The 21,859-nt window shown below is 40.9% G+C and overlaps 1 protein-coding gene across 1 annotated transcript in view; it reads right to left on the bottom strand.

Annotated features, from left to right (window-relative positions):
• LOC139377429 (kin of IRRE-like protein 1) overlaps nucleotides 1-21,859 on the bottom strand; it is a 96,394-nt gene that overhangs the window by 22,363 nt on the left and 52,172 nt on the right. The window contains exons 3-6 of the mRNA XM_071120459.1: nucleotides 21,763-21,859; nucleotides 20,084-20,241; nucleotides 10,391-10,541; nucleotides 10,154-10,259 (exon numbers count right to left, since the gene is read on the bottom strand). The exon at nucleotides 21,763-21,859 is cut by the window's right edge and continues 53 nt beyond it. Of these exons, the coding sequence (XP_070976560.1) occupies nucleotides 10,154-10,259; nucleotides 10,391-10,541; nucleotides 20,084-20,241; nucleotides 21,763-21,859 (512 nt within the window). The remainder of the gene's footprint in view (nucleotides 1-10,153; nucleotides 10,260-10,390; nucleotides 10,542-20,083; nucleotides 20,242-21,762) is intronic.

The following is a 21,859-nucleotide window of genomic DNA, read 5'->3' as shown; positions in this document are numbered from 1 at the left end:
CAATAAATGACAAACTGGGCATACTTGAATTAGTCAGTAAGGATATAAAGGAGTTGAAGGCGAGCCTCAAGATGAGTGACGAAAAAGCTGCGACATTGGAGAAAGAAGTTCCTGAATCTGTAGTTAGGGAGTTCCTCCTTACAGCGCTTCAGATCCCACGCGAAGCTGTCGACGAAATCCAACTCGAACGTGTACACCGTTTCAGACAGAGAGACGACTTTTCTTTAAAAATAAAACCTAGGTAAAAGACTTGCTGGCACGAAAATAGGCATGAAGGATCAGTTCCCAAAGGAAAAAAAGTGTAGCTCACGTTGTCGATTAACCGTTTTATTGATAACCAAATGCTCAGAGACACAAAGACTACTCCATGGCTATTCTAAATATTACAACGTTCCCATAGATTCTACTAGATATGTTAGAGATTGCTATATATATATATGCTATATATATATATGCTATATATATATATATATATATATATATATATATATATATATATATATATATACATACACAATCAAATACAACAATTGTTAAAGAAATACACTATAACTACAATATACCATTTTAGATAGGGAATGTTAGAAAATAATTAGTTTTAGAGTTTCCATTTACAGTATTTCATAAATTGATAAGACAGTATTAGAAGAAACGGTAATTAGTGAAATAATACATCATCAAATATAAATACAGAACACAAAAATAATTAACATGGTAGAGATAAAACACAGAGGTACATAGAAGGCACAGTACGTGGGTATGTGTTGTGATCGAAGGTGGGGTGTGTGTTTTTGTGTTTGGAAAAGTGTGGAGTTAAGTGACTGAAAAAATATGCAGGTTGCAAATCCCAGAGTCCATGTGTGTTTGTGAGCAGGGGTTCTAAGAGAGAGCATTCAATTGTGTGCAGATATGGGATATACATTTTAAAATATATTATTAATATGTATTTATTTACTGCCCTGTCATGATGGAATGGTCCCCAACCCTATACCCTAGACACCCACCTGAGAGACCCATACACGAAGGAGAAGTCCTTATCTGTTTTATGGGCCTACTGTAAGTAGCCGATACGCAGCCAATTCAGAAAGATGAATGTGGTGAAAGACCTGCTAAAGCAACACCGTCCCCTCAAGATTCTGAGTCTGTCTGGCAGGGTTGGTCCTACAAAGCAACACCACACCCTCAAGATTCTGAGCCTACCTGGCAGGGTTGGTCCTGCAAAGCAACACCGCCCCCTCAAGATTCTGAGCCTACCTGGCAGGGTTGGTCCTACAAAGCAACACAGCCCCCTCAAGATTCTGAGCCTGTCTGGCAGGGTTATTCCTACAAAGCAACACCACCCCCTCAAGATTCTGAGCCTACCTGGCAGGGTTGGTCCTACAAAGCAACACCGCCCCCTCAAGATTCTGAGCCTGTCTGGCAGGGTTGGTCCTACAAAGTAACACCGCCCCGTCAAGATTCTGAGCCTGTCTGGCAGGGTTGGTCCTACAATGCCAAAGCCCTCTCAAGATTCTGAGCCTGTCTGGCAGGGTTGGTCCTACAAAGCCAAAGCCCTCTCAAGATTCTGAGCCTACCTGGCAGGGTTGGTCCTACAAAGCAACACTGCCCCCTCAAGATTCTGAGCCTACCTGGCATGGTTGGTCCTACAAAGCAACACCACCCCCTCAAGATTCTGAGCCTACATGGCAGGGTTGGTCCTACAAAGCAACACTGCCCCCTCAAGATTCTGAGCCTACCTGGCGGGGTTGGTCCTACAAAGCCAAAGCCCTCTCAAGATTCTGAGCCTACCTGGCAGGGTTGGTCCTACAAAGCCAAAGCTTTGTAGGACCAATGCTCTCCCCCCTCATGGGAGAGCATAATATTCAAGTAAATTCTCAAAGCTGCTAATGAGAACCTTGACAACCTTGTACCTAGCCGGTGGGGATTCCAGTGGGGTACACCCACCCAGGCAGTGGCAGTACTGGCAACACTAGCTGCAGTAACCCATGGGGAGGGGGTTCACACTTGGACATTTAGAGAGCATATTATTGTGGCCCTGGTGGCACAAAATCATCAAAGGTCTGACTGCACAGAGATGCTTGGGAATATGGTCACAATTTATTTTTATTTTACCTTTATTTAACGAGGCAAGTCAGTTACAAACAAATTCTTATTTTCAATGGCGGCCTAGGAACAGTGGGTTAACTGCCGTGTTCAGGGGCAGAACTACAGATTTTTACCATGTCAGCTCGGGGATTCGATCTTGCAACCTTTCGGTTACTAGTCCAACGCCCTAACCCACATGTGGGGGACCGCATGTGAGTGTTTCAGGGGAAGGGGGTATATCTGATCTCCATCACCTAAGACGTAACAATCGTTAATTGTCAAAGCCTTTCTTAGGTTGGGCTCTGGGATGGTGCAACTGTTGAGAATCTGAGTATATGGTTGTTTGTGGGGGAAAGGGGTTGAGTGTGTGTGTGTGTGTGTGTGTGTGTGTATCCCACAACTGTTGCGAGGGAGTGACAGATGTTAGGGACAATATAGGATGAATCACAATAATTGTTTCCTAAAATAATAATTGCTTGCCAAAATTTTATTTTTGTAATGGCAATACTGGTAAGAGGTAACAATCCTTTGAATAAACTGCCTACATTACTACAAATATTAATGGCTAATTATGGAAATTTAGATAAGCAGGATTTTTTAAGTATATATTTTTGAATATGTATATTAAAATACAAATCAAGGGCGTTGGAAATGCTTTCGGCGGTTGATCTGCTTCTGTTCTGTGGGTGGAACTGTGTGCGATTTTTGAAGGTCTCCTGGTCTCTCGGGAGCCATGGGATCCGGGGGGTTGGGGTTGATCTGCCGGTCATTGGGGTGACAACCAAACTTGGGATGAGGAGGGGTTTTAGAGGGTAGAATAGTGGGGAACAATTTGAGGTAGCAATGCAAATATCATGGTACAGCCATATAGACACTCAATCATCATGTTACTTTATAATGGTACATTTACAAACATATATTATGATAAATAGAAATGAAACTTGTCGCATGATTGTAATGGGTGAAATAAGTATATCTAGTTATAATTGTAATGGCTTAGCAGATAGTCTTTTCTTATTATCAGTATTTACCTGGCTAAAAGAGAAGGAATATAATATCTATTTGTTTACAGGAAACTCATTCAACAATTTTAGATGAAGTTTTGTGGAAAAAGAACTGGGGGGGGGGCGAAATATACTTCTCCCATGGGCAAAGAAATTCAAAAGGCGTGATGATATTAAATAATAGTAAATTTGATCCAAATGTGCAAATTGTCCAAGCAGATCCTCAAGGTAGATGGATGAGTTTAAATATGTTATTGGATCATAAACAGATATGACTTAACCTATACGGTCCAAATAATGATGATCCACGCTCCTTTGAAAATATATATAATCATTTATCAACCCTACAAGCAACACAAGACTGTATTATTATGGTGGGAGATTATATAATACCGTTTAAATACCTCTATAGACCGTAAAGGAAAACACACTACAAACTAATCACCCTCATGCACTTAAGGAAATTATGAATGTCATGGATATATTAGTGGATATATGGAGGCTTAAATACCCTGACCTAGTGAGATATACATGGTGAAGGTTTAATTAAGCTAGTCTTCTTGATTACTTACTTATGTCATTCTCTCGGTCGAACCATCACATAATTAGCATATATATATTACTCTTACATAATTTCCACGTGGGTGAGGACATTGGAAATTTAATCAAAGCCTACTGGATCATAACTTGTTTTTAACTAAGACAGAAGAATTTATAACTGACTTTTTCCCGACATAACACACCAGCGTTCAAAAGTTTGGGGTCACTTAGAAATGTCCTTGTTTTTGAATGAAAAGCAAAAAGAATTGTCAATTAAAATAACATCAAATTTATCAGAAATACAGTGTAGGCATTGTTCATGGTGCAAATGACTATTGTAGCTGGAAACGGCAGATTTTTTATGGAATATCTACATAGGTGTACAGATGCCCATTAACGGCAACCATCCCTCCTGTGTTACAATGGCACATTGTGTTAGCTAATTTATCATTTTAAAAAGGCTAATTGATCATTAGAAAACCCTTTTGCAATTATGTTAGCAAAGCTGAAAACTGTTGTCCTGATTAAAGAAGCAATAAAACTGGCCTTCTTTAGACTAGTTGAGTATCTGGAGCATCAGCATTTGTGGGTTTGATTACAGGCTCAAAAAGGCCAGAAACAAATAACTTTCTTCTGAAACTCGTCAGTCTATTCTTGTTCTGAGAAATGAAGGCTATTCCATGTGAGAAATTGCCAAGAAACTGAAGATCTGGTACAATGCTGAGTACTACTCCCTTCACAGAACAGCGCAAACTGGCTCTAACCAGAATAGAAAGAGGAGTGGGAGGCCCTGGTGCACAACTGAGCAAGAGGACATGTACATTAGAGTGTCCAGTTTGAGGAAACAGACGCCTCACAAGTCCTCAACTGGCAGCTTCATTAAGTAGTACCCGCAAAACACCAGTCTCAATGTCAACAGTGAAGAGGCGACTCCGGCCTACTAGGCAGATTTGCAAAGAAAGAGCCCTATCTCAGACTGACCAATAAAAATACATGTTTAAGATGGGCAAAAGAACACAGACACTGGACAGAGGAACTCAACTCTACAATTAGTTTGGTCTCAAATAATCACGGTCTGTGAAGAGAGTTTAACTAAAATAAGTGGAGAGTCAGGCGGAGAGCGACCTGTTTAAATTATATGAGCAACAAATATTCCATTTTATTTGGAATGGCAAGCCAGACAAAATTAAAAGGGCTGATTGTCTCACCCAATGTTTAAGAATGGCCTTTTCCATTTATTCAGATTACAACCGCTCACTTTCGGTTATTTGAAAACAAAATCATCTCCAAAATATGGTAAATGAATAATTAATACATTCATTCAATACATTTGAATACAAAAGTAGCCATCCATCTACCTGTTGATGGAATTTATAGGTTTAAATAAATGATTAGAATACTCCACCCTGAAACCATATACAGTGGGGCAAAAAAGTATTTAGTCAGCCACCAATTGTGCAAGTTCTCCCACTTAAAAAGATGAGAGAGGCCTGTAGTTTTCATCATAGATACACTTCAACTATAACAGACAAAATGAGAAAAGAAATCCAGAAAATCACATTGTAGGATTTTGAATGAATTTATTTGTAAATTATGGTGGAAAATAAGTATTTGGTCACCTACAAACAAGCAATATTTCTGGCTCTCACAGACCTGTAACTTATTCTTTAAGAGGCTCCTCTGTCCTCCACTCATTACCTGTATTAATGGCACCTGTTTGAACTTGTTATCAGTATAAAAGACACCTGTCCACAACCTTAAACAGTCACGCTACAAACTCCACTATGGCCAAGACCAAAGAGGTGTCAAAGGACACCAGAAACAAAATTGTAGACCTGCACCAGGCTGGGAAGACTGAATCTGCAATAGGTAAGCAGCTTGGTTTGAAGAAATCAACTGTGGGAGCAATTATTAGGAAATGGAAGACATACAAGACCACTGATAATCTCCCTCGATCTGGGGCTCCACGCAAGATCTCACCCCGTGGGGTCAAAATTATCACAAGAACGGTGAGCAAAAATCCCAGAACCACACAGGGGGACCTAGTGAATGACCTGCAGAGAGCTGGGACCAAAGTAACAAAGTCTACCATCAGTAACACACTACGTCGCCAGGGAGTCAAATCCTGCAGTGCCAGACGTGTCCCCCTGCTTAAGCCAGTACATGTCCAGGCCCATCTGAAGTTTGCTAGAAAGCATTTGGATGATCCAGAAGAAGATTGGGAGAATGTCATATGGTCAGATGAAACCAAAATATAACCTTTTGGTAAAAACTCAACTCGTCGTGTTTGGAGGACAAAGAATGCTGAGTTGCATCCAAAGAACACCATACCTACTGTGAAGCATGGGGGTGGAAACATCATGCTTTGGGGCTGTTTTTATGCAAAGGGACCAGGACGACTGATCCGTGTAAAGGAAAGAATGAATGGGGCAATGTATCGTGAGATTGAGTGAAAACCTCCTTCCATCAGCAAGGGCATTGAAAATGAAACGTGGCTGGGTCTTTCAGCATGACAATGATCCCAAACACACCGCCCGGGCAAAGAAGGAGTGGCTTCGTAAGAAGCATTTCAAGGTCCTGGAGTGGCCTAGCCAGTCTCCAGATCTCAACCCCATAGAAAATCTTTGGAGGGAGTTGTAAGTCCGTGTTGCCCAGCAACAGCCCCAAAACATCACTGCTCTAGAGGAGAACTAGATGGAGGAATGGGCCAAAATACCAGCAACAGTGTGTGGAAACCTTGTGAAGACTTACAGAAAACGTTTGACCTCTGTCATTGCCAACAAAGGGTATATAACAAAGTATTGAGAAACTTTTGTTATTGACCAAATCCTTATTTTCCACCATAATTTGCAAATAAATTCATAAAAAATCCTACAATGTGATTTTCTGGATTTCTTTTTCATTTTGTCTGTCATGGTTGAAGTGTACCTATGATGAAAATTACAGACCTCTCTCATCTTTTTAAGTGGGAGAACTTGCACAATTGGTGGCTGACTAAATACTTTTTTTTGCCCCATTGTAATTGTATGAAATTGATTAAAATCATAATTAATTAATGATGGGTGTAGTTTTAGTCAGTAAAACAATATATCTGTACAAATATGTCTCTACAGTATCTTAAACACAGACTGTCTGAGCCAAATTTGGTGCCGACCTTGGCTGGGGGCCACTGAGAGTACTTCCCAGGGTCTCCCTATCTTGAGGGAGGACGGGGAGTGATTCTCACGGACTCCCCTAATCTTTGTGGGCTGGGTAGCAGGACAGTGTGTGCGTAGGATACCTAATGTTTGTGTGTGAAAGTATGTGCGTAAGAAGCCAGTATAAAATGAATGGTTTTGTACAACAGACCAGCGCTCTCGTGAATAAACCTTATTGACTATTTTAGCTGGGCCTCCGTCTGTTTCATTTCAATCAGTGTCTTACAAATCCTGATTAGCAGACTGAGTAGTTTAATTGAATTGATTTATGAACATCGAGAACATAATTCTCATGACACTACCCATTATGGGCAATTAGCAGAACAATACACTCTTGCCAAGGAGGGTAGGGGGAGAATTGTATTGTCAATGTCTCAAGCCAAAACGTCTTGATGGCCTTCACCAGTTCATCTTTGCTTGTACTGTAGGATTGGCAGAGTTACGGATGAATGTTTTCAGTTGAAGCCAAACAAGTTTGATCGGGTTTAAAGTCGGCAGACCTACAATAATATTTTTAGATATACTGTAGGCCTATTGTCTGTGTTGTAGGTATTTCATTTATTTATTTTGAATTAACCTTTGTTTTACTACATAAAGGTCTACTTACTCTGCTGGTGTCTTGACCCAGTTTATGCCCTCATTTGCAATGCAAACCCGGGCAGCAGTGTGTTTTGGTCCGAGCAGACCTTTTTCCGGCTTACAGTCAGTTTTCATCAAGCCAGCTTCTTTCTATGGTGCTACCCGTTCCAGGGTTAGGACTGTAAACACCAGAGGACTTGAAAATGAGTCCGAGCTGAGAGGTTTCAGTACATTTTCTTTTAAAAAATGTATATAGCCTATCAATGTTTAGGCATACTGTTGTAATAAAATCGAAAATTGTGTACTAAAAACACAAATGTGTTTTTTCAGAGCATAGAACCATGCCAACAACCATCCGTGGAGATCAGTGGACAAAGGGCTGGAAAAAAATATATATATAGTTGAAGTCGGAAGTTTACATACAGTTTATGTTGGAGTCATTAAAACTTGTTTTTCAACCACTCCACACATTTCTTGTTCGCAAACTATAGTTTTGGCAAGTCGGTTAGGACATCTACTTTGTGCATGACACAAGTAATTTTTCCAACAATTGCTTACAGACATATTATTTCACTTATAATTCACTGTATCACAATTCCAGTGGGTCAGAAGTTTACATACACTAAGTTGACTGTGCCTTTAAACAGCTTGGAAAATTCCAGAAAATGATGTCATGGCTTTAGAAGCTTCTGATAGGCTAATTGACATCATTTGAGTCAATTGGAGGTGTACCTGTGGATGTATTTCGAGGCGGACCTTCAAACTAAGTGCCTCTTTGCTTGACATAATGGGAAAATCAAAAGAAATCAGCCAAGACCTCAGAAAACAAATTGGAGACCTCCACAAGTCGGGTTGATCCTTGAGAGCAATTTCCAAACGCCTGAAGGTACCACGTTGATCTGTATAAACAATAGTACGCAAGTATAAACACTATGGGACCACACAGCTGTCATACTGCTCAGGAAGGCAACAGCCAGTGAAAGTGCAGGGCGCCAAATTCAAAACAGAAATCTCATAATTAAAATTCCTCAAACATACATGTATCTTATACCGTTTTAAAGGTAATCTTGTTGTTAATCACACCACGGTGTTCGATTTCAAATAGGCTTTACAGAAAAAGCACCACAAATGATTGTTAGGTCACCACCAACTCACAGACAAATTCATCAATTTTTCCAGCCAAAGAGAGGAGTCGCAAAAAGCACAAATAGAGAAAAAATGTATCACTAACCTTTGATGATCTTCATCAGATGACACTCATAGGACTTCATGTTACACAATACATGTATGTTTTGTTTGATAAAGTTCATATTTAAATAAAAAAATCTCAGTATACATTGGCGCGTTACGTTCACTAGTTCCAAAAAACATCCGGTGATATTGCAGAGAGCCACATCATTTTACAGAAATACTCATTATAAATGTTGATAAATACAATTGTTAGACATGTAAATATAGATATACCTCTCCTTAATTCAACCGCTGTGTCAGATTTCAAAAAAACTTTACGGAAAAAGCATACCATTCAATAATCTGAGATGGCAGTCAGAAAATAAATACAATTATCCGCCATGTTGGAGTCAACAGAAATCAGAAAACACATTATAAATATTCCCTTACCTTTGACGATCTTCATCAGAATGCACTCCCAGGAATCCTAGTTCCACAATAAATGCTTGATTTGTTCGATAATGTCCATTATTTATGTCCAAGTAGCTACTTTTGTTAGCGCGTTTAGTACACAAATCCAAACGCTCGTGCAGGTCCATCCGAACGTCAGATGAAAACTTCAAATAGTTATATTACAGGTCGAAGAAACTTATCAAACTAAGTATAGAATCAATCTTTGGGATGTTGTTATCATAAATCTTCAATAAAGTTCCAACCGGAGAATTCCTATGTCTATAGCCATGGAACGCAGGTCGCTAACATGTGAAATGCGCGTGACCAGGACCTGGCTCTCTGCCAGACCACTGACTCAAAGAGCTCCCATCCGGCTCCACAACACAGTAGAAGCCTCATTCAAGTTTCGAAAGACGGTTGACATCTAGTGGAAGCCCTAGGAAGTGCAACTTTATCCATATCCCACTGTGTATTCAATAGGGGCTGGGTTAAAAATCAACCAATCTCAGATTTTCCACTTCCTGTTTGGACTTCTTCTCAGGTTTTTGCCTGCCATAAGAGTTCTGTTATACTCGAAGACATCATTCAAACAGTTTTAGAAACTTCAGATTGTTATTATTACTATTAATAATAATATGCATATATCAGCAACTGGGACTAAGAAGCAGGCCGTTGACTCTGGGCACCTTTCATCCAAGCTACTCAATACTGCCCCTGCAGCCATAAGAAGTTAATGTGATCTGAATGGTTACCATGACCTAAATCTGGGAATAAAGTAGGCTAATGAAGGCAACTAATTGTAGCTTACTGAAAGTCCCAAAGTCATACAATTGTTATAATATGATTTGAAGCAGTATTCTACCCGCGTGTTAACTATTTCAGCACCGTTTCGCGCTGCTCTGAGACAAACATGGAGACTGGTCTTGGTAAATCGATCAGATTTTTATTTTCACTGAATCTCCATTTGGGTATTGGTTAGACTACAATTAGGGTGTGGAAATGTTAGGACTATTTTGCTCTTAGTACTGTAGCCTACTCCCGACCGGTCACGTTGTACAGTGCCATATTTGGCGGTAGGGGTGGAAGTGGCACACACACACACACACACATCAGACTACTACTGACCGGATACCCATGATGGGAGGGTTGGCGGTGGCCTGGCAGGTGAAGATGACTCTCTCTCCCTCCAGGACAGACCGAGGCTCCATGGATAGGTTCACCTTGGGGGGGTCTGCAGGATGGAGGGAGGGAGGGAGGGGGAGCGGGAAGGAGGGAGAGAAAGAGAGAAAGAGAGAAAGATTCAATTATCTTAAAACACATTCACACATACACACAGACCTACACACATACAAACACACTTACGGTGCACGTTGAGGGTGACAGTGGTGCGTTTTCCCATTGGGACAGCCTTGTTGCTGGCCACACAGGTGAAGTTGTGTCCCGTGTCTTTGTCCTCTGGGATGATGGGCAGGAAGCTCCTTGTCGTCACCCTCTTTCTGTCTGGGAGAACCTCCTGGAGTGGGGGTTTCGAGGAGGGGAGAGAGAGAGAGAGAGGAGGGACAGGGGGGGCGTGGTCAATGAGGTAGAGAGAGAAAGAGTGAGAGGGTGAGAGAGTCAAAACATGAACATTTTACATTTGGCTAGAAATGAATAAGGAAATTATCTCAACACAGAAAAATGTCCTCATGTGCGCTACCTATATCCCCCCAATAGAATCCACATATTTTAAACAATGACAGCTTCCATCCTAGAGGGGGAGATCAATCATTTCCAGGCAAAGGGACATGTACTAGTCTGGTGACCTACATGCCAGAACTGAACAAGAACCTGATACTCTCAGCACACAGGGGGACAAACACCTAGGTGACAGTATACCCTCCCAAATATGCCCCCCTAGAAACAACTATGACAAAAAAAACTACAGAATGGGTCACAACTCCTGCATCTCTGTCGTACGCTGCGTCTGTACATAGTAATTGGTAGGCTTCGGGGAGACTCCTATGGTAGGTACACCTACAGCTCATCCTTGGGAGTAGTACTGTAGATTACTTTATCACTGATCTCAACCCCGAGTGGCTCAGTATTCTAAGGCACTCCATCTCAGTGCTAGAGGCGTTACTACAGACCCTGGTTTGATTCCAGGCTGCATCACAACCGTCCATGATTGGGAGTCCCATAGGGCGGCGCACAATTGGCCGGGGTAGGGCCATCATTGTAAGTAACAATTTGTTCTTAACCGTCTTGCCTAGTTAAATAAAGGTTCAATAATAATGTATAAAATAAAACAACCCAGAGTCTCTCAGAGCGTTCACAGTCAGCCCACGAACACCCCTATCAGATCATAGCAAAATCACTGTCCACCTGAACAGAGCAATACTCATAAGGCATCAAAGCCAAAGGAACTGCACAATACTAAGAAATGCTATAGATAGAAGGAAGGTAATGTAGAAACCTACCAAAATACAATTAGGCAACAACAAATTCAATCCCTTTTAGACAATCCCCCCTAAACAGTATATTTGACCTTTCAGCTTCCCTATCAAATGAAAACATATCAAGCAGACAACTTAAGAAAATGAAAAACAATGACAAATGGTTTGATGAAGAATGAAAAAAACAAAGAAATTGAGAAACCTATCCAATCAAAAACATAGACACCCAGAGAACCTGAGTCTACACCTTCACTATGGTGAATAACTAAAACAATACAGAAATACAATACGGAAAAAGGAGGAATAGCACATCAAAAATCAGCTCAATATAACTGAAGAATCAATAGAATCTAACCACTTCTGGGAAAATTGTAACACACAAAACAAACAACACGAAGAGTTAATCTATCCAAAATAGAGATGTATGAATAAACCACTTCTCCAATCTGGTTGGCTCTATAACAAAGAACAAACAGCAAAAACATATACATGATAAATAAAAATGTTAGAATCCACTTGTTAAAGATGACCAGAACCCACTGGATTCTCTAAATTACATGGAATGAACAACAGGAGAAAATACAAAAGTTCCACCCAAAAAGGCCTGTTTTGTTGATGGTATCCTAAATGAATTGATAAAATATAAAGACCACAAATTCCAATTGGCTATACTTAAACTCTTTAACACCATCCTTAGCTCTGGCATCTTCCCCAATATTTGGAACCATTGTATCCCAATAACTACCATGGTATATGCGTCAACAGCAACCTTGGGAACATCCTCTGCATTATCATTAACAGCAGACTCGCACATTTCCTCAGTAAAACAATGTACTGAGCAAATGTCAAATTGTCTTTTTATCAAATTACCTTATGACAGACCACGTATTCACCCTGTATACCCTAATTGACAAACAAACAAATCAAAACAAAGGCAAAGTATTCTCATGATTTGTTGATTTCAACAAAGGTTTTGACTCAATTTGGCATAAGGATCTGCTATACAAATTGATGGAAAGCGGTGTTGGGGGAAAAACATACAACATTATAAAATCCATGTACACAAACAAGTGTGTGGTTAAAATGAGCAAAAAAACACACATTTCTTTCCACCGGGCTGTGGGGTGAGACCTGGATGCATCTTAAGCCCCACCCTCTTCAACATATATATCAACAAATTAGCAGGGGCACTAGAACAGTCTGCAGCACCCGGCCTCACCCTACTAGACTCTTACGTCAAATCTCTTCTGTTTGCTGATGATCTGGTGCTTCTGTCCCCAACCAAGGACGGCCTACAGCAGCACCTAAATCTTCTGCACAGATTCTGTCAGATCTGGGCCCTGACAGTAAATCACAGTAAGACAAAAATAATGGTGTTCCAAAAAGGGTCCAGTTGCCAGGACCAGAAATACAAATTCCATCTCGATGCCATTGCCCTAGAGCACATAAGAAACTAAGACTGCTGAACAATTAATCAAATGGCCACCCGGACTATTTGCATTGACACGCATAGTCACTTTACCCCTACCTACATATACAAATTACCTCGACTGACCTGTACCCCGCACAATGACTCGGTACCGGTACCTTAAGGGAACATTTTGACATTTCGTGTATGGTTAGTGAGAAAGTCCATATTGGAAATGTACGGTCCCTTACTAGACCTCCGAAAACGTTTGTAAAATTCGCGGCCGGCGTCGGGCCGTGCGGTAGGGCCGGACCTACCGGGAAGTCATCAAATGAACTTTGTTGGACATTCGGTTTCCGTTTTATAAAATAAAGTTTTGGTCCATTTTTCCGCTATCCCGGAAATTCCCACAAGAGGGCATAAGGAATCATATGGCAATTGTACTAAACATCACGAATCACGACGGGGCCTTATCTCGAAAACGGAAAATATTTCGAAGCTGAAACTTGGTGAGCGTAGGTTTGGCATAATGGGCAGTTGGCCCCGAACAAGATGGCGTCTAGGCCTCAACGGTTTTTGAGTTATGGCCATTTTTCTGGGATTAAAGGTCCAAAATGGAAATAGAGAAATTATTTTTCCACTTCACGTCAAAGTCAAGGAGCCTCCGGTGTCAATAAAAAAAGAACCAGCCATTTATCTATCGTCATTTAAGAGAAATCGTACATCGACAAATTGGTGATGTTCACAAATAGGCGTTTCTTTTTTTTCAACAGTTACAGATCCAGTTGCAGGGTGTTCATACGAATCTTTTTAAAGTGTGCTGCGGAGCTCTGCGAGATTTCTGTGATTTTCTATGATTTTCTGAAATAACACACACACACTCACTAAACCCTCCGTAAATAACTCAGTTCTTAACGTAAAGACTTATAACTCAGGATTCTGTAAAGGCATACCCCAATCAGGATATGAGTTCATTTATAGCTTCCTGTGCCAACCGGAAGTGCCTTAAATTGTGTCATAGTGGCAGTTCCCAAGGGTTAAAAAGGTCAGATCTTTTCAAAACTTAACTTGTGTGATTAGGCAACCCCCATAAACTGTAAGTCAGTCATTTCTCCCAACAGATGTCAAAGAAAAGCTCTCACACACACAAACAGCAAGAATGGAGTGACAAAGTGCGGTGCTTAAAGACACAGAGAGCAGGCATTACCATAATCCCTAGGCCGTGCCGAGTTCAACGAGATATCCCGCTTGACCGTAGCTCGCTCGGGTCTAGGCGCAGCGACCATTAGAAAAGTAGGCCCAAAATGAAGCCTGCCCCACAATGTCATTTGCTTTTGGGTGACAGTGAGAACCGTTAGGGTGAGAAGAAAAATTCCACCACAGGAATGTTCCTAAGGTCCTCCCGATCTGTGCAAGCCTAACCTTGACCGTGTGGCATTAACCCTTAACAGTAAAAAGAAGGTGTTTACATCAAACAGTTTGCATTGACTTCTCTCCCCATAGGAATACATTGCCTGCACCCCTAATTTCAACCTGAAGCCTATATGGGTTATGAATGCCGTATGAACCTGTCTTCGGTAACAGTCCATCAGGCCACTATGAGGTCTACCTGTGTTGATTCTAAGCTTCCTGGACCAACCGGAAGTGGTTAAAATCCCCCTAAAAGTGTATATCCATACCCTGCCTGCAGTTTGATAGACATAGTGCATTCAACCCTATGTAAATCAGTCAATTCTTAACGTAAAGACTTAAAACTCAGGATTCTGTAAAAGAATACCCCAATGAGGATGTGTGTTGACTTATAGCTTCCTGTGCCAACCGAAAGTGCCATAATTGGTGTCTCAGGGGCTGTTTCGAAGGGTTAAAAAAGTCAGATCTGTCCAAAACTTCATATATGTGATTAGGCAACCCCCATGAACTGTAAATCAGTCATTTTTCCCATACAATTTCAAAGGAAAACTAAATCACACTAAAACACAACTTGGAAGGAGGGACGTATTGGGGTGCGTAGAGAGACAGTGGCTGGAATAGTCAGCTTTGTTCGAGCTAAAAAATAACCGTCAGACCTAGAGTTCCGAATCTTTAGAAACCTGTTCTAGACCTCCGGTCGATAGTGCGTGGTGAGTTATGTGGCTCTAGAAGGTTCTCGGACCGAGAAACAGCCTCGTACATTTGCAATGACTTCAATTCATTTTGACCATTACGAAAATGACGACATTTAGAAAAGTCTCAGAGACGCAAGGCTAGGTGCATTGAAACCGGCTCGGCCCATAGAGACGGACCCCAACGTTTCTGTCCGATAGCTCATTCAAGGACCCCGTAGCAAGGCATGTAAAAAAGTGGATTTTCAGCACCAAATAGGGTTTTTCTCGGGCACCGAAGGACCTATCGAGCCGAAACTCGGGATTCGGGGTCGCCTCACATAGGCCTTCACATAATGTCCGAACTGGACCCGCAGCTAGAACGTAACTATGTGTTTTACCTTTTTATTATGTTTTAAACTGAAGGCGCTGTGAATTATGGGCCTGCTCTAACATATGTGATAGTTGGCTTCTAAATGAGAAGGAAAAAGTGGGTTTGGTGTCAATTGATATCAGTTTGGTGTCATAATGACATCTAATTGACTGATGGACACTGACTTGCTAGTTGACTTTTGTACATTTGCAATATGTTTAAACGGAGAGGGACCATCACCAAAATGGCATTCTGAAATCAACACAAAAAATGGCATCACCATAGTCTCCAGACTGTGCCGAGTTCAACGAGATATCCCACTTGACCGTAGCTCGCTCGGTCTAAGCGCAGCGACCATTAGAAAAGTAGGCCCAAAATGAAGCCTGCCCCACAACGTCATTTGATTTTGGGTGACAGTGAGAGAACCGTTAGGGTGAGAAGAAAAATTCCACCACAGGAATGTTCCTAAGGTCCTCCCGATCTGTGCAAGCCTAACCTTGACCGTGTGGCATTAACCCTTAACAGTAAAACAGGGTTTTTTGATCTCACAGATTACAATGACTTCTCTCCCCATAGGAATACATTGCCTGCACTCCTAAATTCAACCTGAAGCCTATATGGGTTATGAATGCCGTATGAACCTGTCTTCGGTACCAGTCCATCAGGCCACTATGAGGTCTACCTGTGTTGATTCTAAGCTTCCTGTGCCAACCGGAAGTGCCATAATTGGTGTCTCAGGGGCTGTTTCGAGGGGTTAAAAAAGTCTGATATTTCCAAAACTTCATATGTGTGATTAGGCAACCCCCATGAACTGTAAATCAGTCATTTTTCCCATACAATTTCAAAGGAAAACTAAATCACTCACACACACAGCTTGGAAGGAGGGACCCATTGGGGTGCATAGAGACATACACTGCCTGCATTAGTTTACCTTGTTGGAACTTTTAAAGAACCGTCAGATCTAGAGTTCCAAAACTTTAGAATCCTGTTCTAGACCTCATGTCGATAGTGCGTGGTGAGTTAGGTGGCTCTAGAAGGTTCTCGAGAACCGAGAAACAGCCTCGTACATTTGCAATGACTTCAATTCATTTTGACCATTACAAAAATGACGACATTTAGAAAAGTCTCACACGCAAGACTAGGTGCATTGAAACCGGCTCGGCCCATAGAGACGGACACCAATGTTTCTGTCCAATAGCTCATTCAGCACCAATTAGGGTTTTTCTCGGACACCAAATGACCTATCGAGCCGAAACTTGGGATTCGGGGTCGCCTCAGCTAGGCCAACACATAACATAAGAAATGGACACGCAGCTAGAACGTAACTACGTGTTTTTTTTTTTTTATGGTTTGAACCGAAGACGTTGTGAATTTTGGGCCAGCTCTGAAGTATGTAATAGTTGGCTACTAAACGAGTTGGAAAGTGGGTTTGGTGTCAGTTTGTATCAGTTTGGTGTCAGAATGATATCTAATTGACTGATGGACTCTTGTCCATTTGCAATATGTTTAAACAGTGAGGTACCATCACCAAAGTGACATTCTGAAATCTACCCTAACGAGCGATTGAGATGAACCAGAATCACTGCAAAGCCATCCCGAGTTCATCGGGCCAGTCAATTTCACATTCCTGCAGGATTTTTATAGCATGACAAATTCGTGATGGTACCTGCCCATTAAAACACATTGCAAATGCACAGTGACTTTGAAAAAATAAGAAAACATAAACAAATGGACATAATGAAATCATTAAAACAATGCGTATCCATCAGAATATTTTAAACAGTTCATAAAGCACTCAGGACGGCCCCCACTGATAGAGGGCCGTAGTAGGGTACTCCCATAGTGGGCATGGATGACAGGAGTACCGGTAAATGTATTTAAAACAGTATTTTAATTTTTGGGTTACCAGATGCACATTTCAGATCACCAGTTGCACGGAGGAAAATCACAATCTGCATCCATCGTCATATTTTAAACTGTCCATAAATCACTCAGGATGGCCCCCATGGATAGAGGGCCGTAGTAGGGTACTCCCATAGCGGGCATGGACAATAGGAGTCCCGGTAAATGCATTTACAACCATATTTTTATTTTTGGGTTACCAGTTGCACAACAATGCACGTGCATTTGCAATATGATTCTATAGTGAAAAAACATCACCAAATGGACATTCTGAAATCAACCCTAACGAGCGATTGAGATGAATCAGAATCACTGCCCGGCCATCCTGTGTTCATCAGGCCAGTCAATTTTGCAGTTCTGCAGGATTTTTGAGCATGCCAAATTCGTGATGGTAAATGCCCATTGAAACATATTGCAAATGCACGTGCATTTGCAATATGATTCAATAGTGAAAAAAACATCACCAAATGGACATGATGAAATCAACACAACGAGTGATGGAAATGAACTACTATCACTGCCCGGCCATCCCAAGTTCATCAGTTCAGTCAATTTTGGCCCCCAAAAAAGTGACTTTTGACTTCCTATGAAATCATATTGCAAATGGACAAATCATATTCCTTATGCACAAGTAAAAAAAATAAAAAATTATAATAACATTTTACAAAAGTATATTCATACAGTTCTTACACATGATTAATTGACTTAAAATCGAAACAATTTCGAAAAACGGTCCAGCAAGCACTTTTTTACTAGGGTGATACGTTTTTTTTTTAAAGTTCACATTTTCGACTTTTGACTTCCTATTAAATCATATTGCAAATGGACAAAACATATGCCTTATGCACAAGTAAAAAAAAATGATAATAAAATATGACTAAAGTATATTCATACAGTTCTTACACATGCGTAATTGACAAAAAAAAAAAAAATGAAAGAATTTCGAAAAACGGTCCAGAAAGCACTTTTTTTAAGGGGTGATAAGTTTTTGACAAAAACATAATTTTTTCAAAATTTTGCTTTTGGATGTTGACTTGGGTTGCATTTCCAATATGAAAAACCCCGGTGGAGCGCACTCGCCCCCTGTTGGATTTTTGAAGTGTTACAACTGGCACTTGCCATATGGCATTTGCCATCAACTTTGCACGAATCAACTGGGTGGTATTGGACATCGTGTATATGGTTTGTCCAATGCCAATATTTTGCCATTCATTTGTGTCCATTTCAGGGGGGTATTCCCTTACTGTACATAGCCTCATTACTGTTATTTTATTGTGTTACTTTTAAGGTCTACACCTACTGTATTCGGCGCATGTGACATAAAATTTGAATTAAAACTATACATATCTTGGCCTAAACATCAGCGCCACAGGTAGCTTCCACAAAGCTGTGAAAGATCTGAGACAAGGCAAGAAGGGCCTTCTATGCCATCAAACGAACATAAAATTCGACAAACCAATTAGGATCTGGCAAAAAAATACTTGAATCAGTTATAGAACCCATTGCCCATTATGGTTGTGAGGTCTGGGGTCTGCTCACCGCTCATTAAATGGGACAAACACCAAATTGAGACTCTGCATGCAGAATTATGCAATTAACATCCTCCATGTACAACGTAAAACAACAAATAATGCATGCAGAGCAGAATTAGGCCGACACCCAATAATTAGGCTGACACCCACCAGAAAATAGCTGTTAAATTCTACAACCACCTAAAAGGAAGCGATTCCCAAACCTTCCATAACAAAGCCATCACCTACAGAGAGATGAACCTGTAGTTGATGGTCCTGGGGCTCTGTTCACAAACACACAGACCACACAGAGCTCCAGGACAGCAACACAATTAGACCCAATCAAATCATGAGAAAACAAAAAGACACATTGGAAAGAATGAACAAAAAAACTGAGCAACCTGGAATGCTATTTGAATACACTATGGCAGAATACACTATGGCAGAATACCTAACCACTGTGACTGACCAAAAATTAAAGAAAGATATATGTATTCAGTGAGTATTGCCTTGCTATTGAGAAAGGCCGGTCTACCTGGTTAAATAAAGGTGAAATATAAAAATAAATTTAAAAAATTGTAAATACAACCCATTTCTATGTTTATTTATTTTCTCTTTTGTACTTGAACTATTTGCACATCATTACAATACTGTATATAGACATAATATGACATTTGAAATGTCTTTATTCTTTTGGAACTTTTGTTAGTCTAATATAAATTTGTATTGTTTATGTCACTTTTGTTTATTATCTACTTCACTTGCTTTGGCAATGTTAGCATATGTTTCCCATGCCAATAAAGCCCTTAAATTGAAATTGAATTGAGAGTGGAGGGAGGGAGGGGGAGAGAGAGAGAGAGAGAAAGAGAAAGAGAAAGAGTGTAAAGGCAGATTTCCTCCTCTTCGTCTGATAAACTAAACACTAAGAACTACAAAACAATAAATGTGACCATGAACGAAAACCAAACCGAAACAGTCCCGTGTGGTGACAGACACGGAAACAAACACCCACAACCCAACAGTGAAACCCAGGCTACCTAAGTATGATTCTCAATCAGAGACAACTAATGACACCTGCCTCTGATTGAGAACCATACTAGCCCGAAACAGAAACCTAAACATAGAAACGCAAAACATAGACTGCCCACCCCAACTCACACCCTGACCATACTAAATAAAGACAAAACAAAGGAAAATAAAGGTCAGAACGAGAGAGAGAGAAACAAAAACAAAACATTTAAAAAGAAAGAAAGAGGAGGACAGGGTGGAGCCAACTACAGGTGTATTTAGTGATACAATATGGCAACATGCATCGGTGTACATGCCGCTGTGTCTGTATGTAACTCACGGTGGTGCTGAAGGCTCCCTCCAGGGCCACCCCGTCCCGTTTCCACTCGATGATGCCCAGTGGCTTGGCCCCGCGGGACACACAGCTCAGGTTATAGGAGACATTGGCTCTCAGCAGGATCTCTGGAAAGCCTTCGATCACTGGGTCATCGGGAGGGACTGTAGGACAACACATGCAGTGTACTAGACAAACACACTGCATATACACACTGCACTGGACACACACACTTTATACCAGAGTATGTGAGCGGAGTTGAGCAGTCGTAAATTCACATCCTTTCCAACCGCGTCGCTAAAAACCGTTCCCGCACTAAGAAAAGAGAAACTGCTGCTCCAAAGTCGCTCCATTCATTCAAATCACCATTGAACCAACACCCATCTATTGTTGTGACTACCTGGACCTACCATGTTGTTTTTATGTATTGAAACCAAACCATATGGTTTGAATCAACATGAAAAGGTCAATGTAAGAATAGCACATCATTTCAAGTTGGCTACATGTCATATTAAACAGCATATAAACAATCTAAATAGGTCAGGAGCCAGACAGGGAGTTAAAATGAATTATTTAGGCTATATTATTTCAATTATTTCAAGGCTATAGCCTACAAAGAAATAACTAGCATTTGCGAGTGTGACACACTAGGCTGGTAGGGAGTCAGGGACATGAAGTACTCAGCATGTAAACAACATTTTGTTGTATTAAATCATTCTAGTCTATAAATTGCTCATATATGCTGTGACTTACTTCAAATGAAAACATTTTTTAAATGCCTTATTTGGCTTTGTCTACAGTGCCTTTGAATTCATTTTTAGAAACACCAGTTTGCCCAGTCTGTGGTTTCAGGCTCATGCGATGGTGACTGGAGAGCCAACCAGCAGCAGAGAATATCCTCTCCACACTTGCAGAGCCACTGGGGATGCTAAACATCCTTTTGGCCACTCTTGCCAGGCTGGGCAGAGATGCAGAGTTGTTTTTTTATTTTTCTATAGGTAGGTCTAATGGTTTTTAGGCAAAATAACCCAATCAAAAGGAATGCTTGAAAGTTGCCAGTCCTATTGGGCAAAAATCTATTATGGCCTATTGTATAGATAACATAACAAAAAGGAATGAACACTTTAAGAGATCAGATTTTTAGTTTATAAATACTTTGCTACAATGACACTTAATTAGCCACCCACCTCGTTCCTTTCTTTTAGCATGTGCACATAATAAGTAGTTTACACCATCATGCTTTTGGGATAAGTGACTTTTCAGATTCCACAATGATTCTTTAGTTGTGGACATACATCACAATACTCCCTCTCTTGCTCTTGGTCCTCATCTTTGTAAGTCACCTTGATTTTGCACCTGTATTTTATATCAGTTTCTTTATGAAAATATTTAGCAAACTCCATAACAGTAGCTAAAGAAAGTAGACTACAAATGCATGCTGGGCCGGGCATGCCCTGAGCTCGTGAACTGAGGGCTACTGGAGTGAAATTGGAGCGGGCGAGAAGGCTGACTTGTCCAATAACGCTCTATGCTCCAGTCAAATTGGATAAGCTCCGCTCCAGCTACGATCGCGTACTCTGCTGAACACACACAGTCACACACTGCTCTGGACACACACACAATCTGCTTATACAGTCCACACTGTACTGGACACACACATTCCTGACAGACAGATAGATACTCACTGAGGACGGTGAGTTTAGCTCTCCGGGAGCGTAGGGCAGCTTCTGTGGCCTGGCACTCATACAGGGAGTCATCGGTCAGCTCTGCTGCAGAGATCTC

This window comes from Oncorhynchus clarkii, chromosome 20 (assembly GCF_045791955.1).
Source record: "Oncorhynchus clarkii lewisi isolate Uvic-CL-2024 chromosome 20, UVic_Ocla_1.0, whole genome shotgun sequence".
In the NCBI taxonomy this organism is placed as follows: domain Eukaryota; kingdom Metazoa; phylum Chordata; class Actinopteri; order Salmoniformes; family Salmonidae; genus Oncorhynchus; species Oncorhynchus clarkii.
The sequence above is the reverse complement of the archived record's forward strand: the minus strand, read 5'-3'. Positions and strand labels throughout refer to the sequence as shown.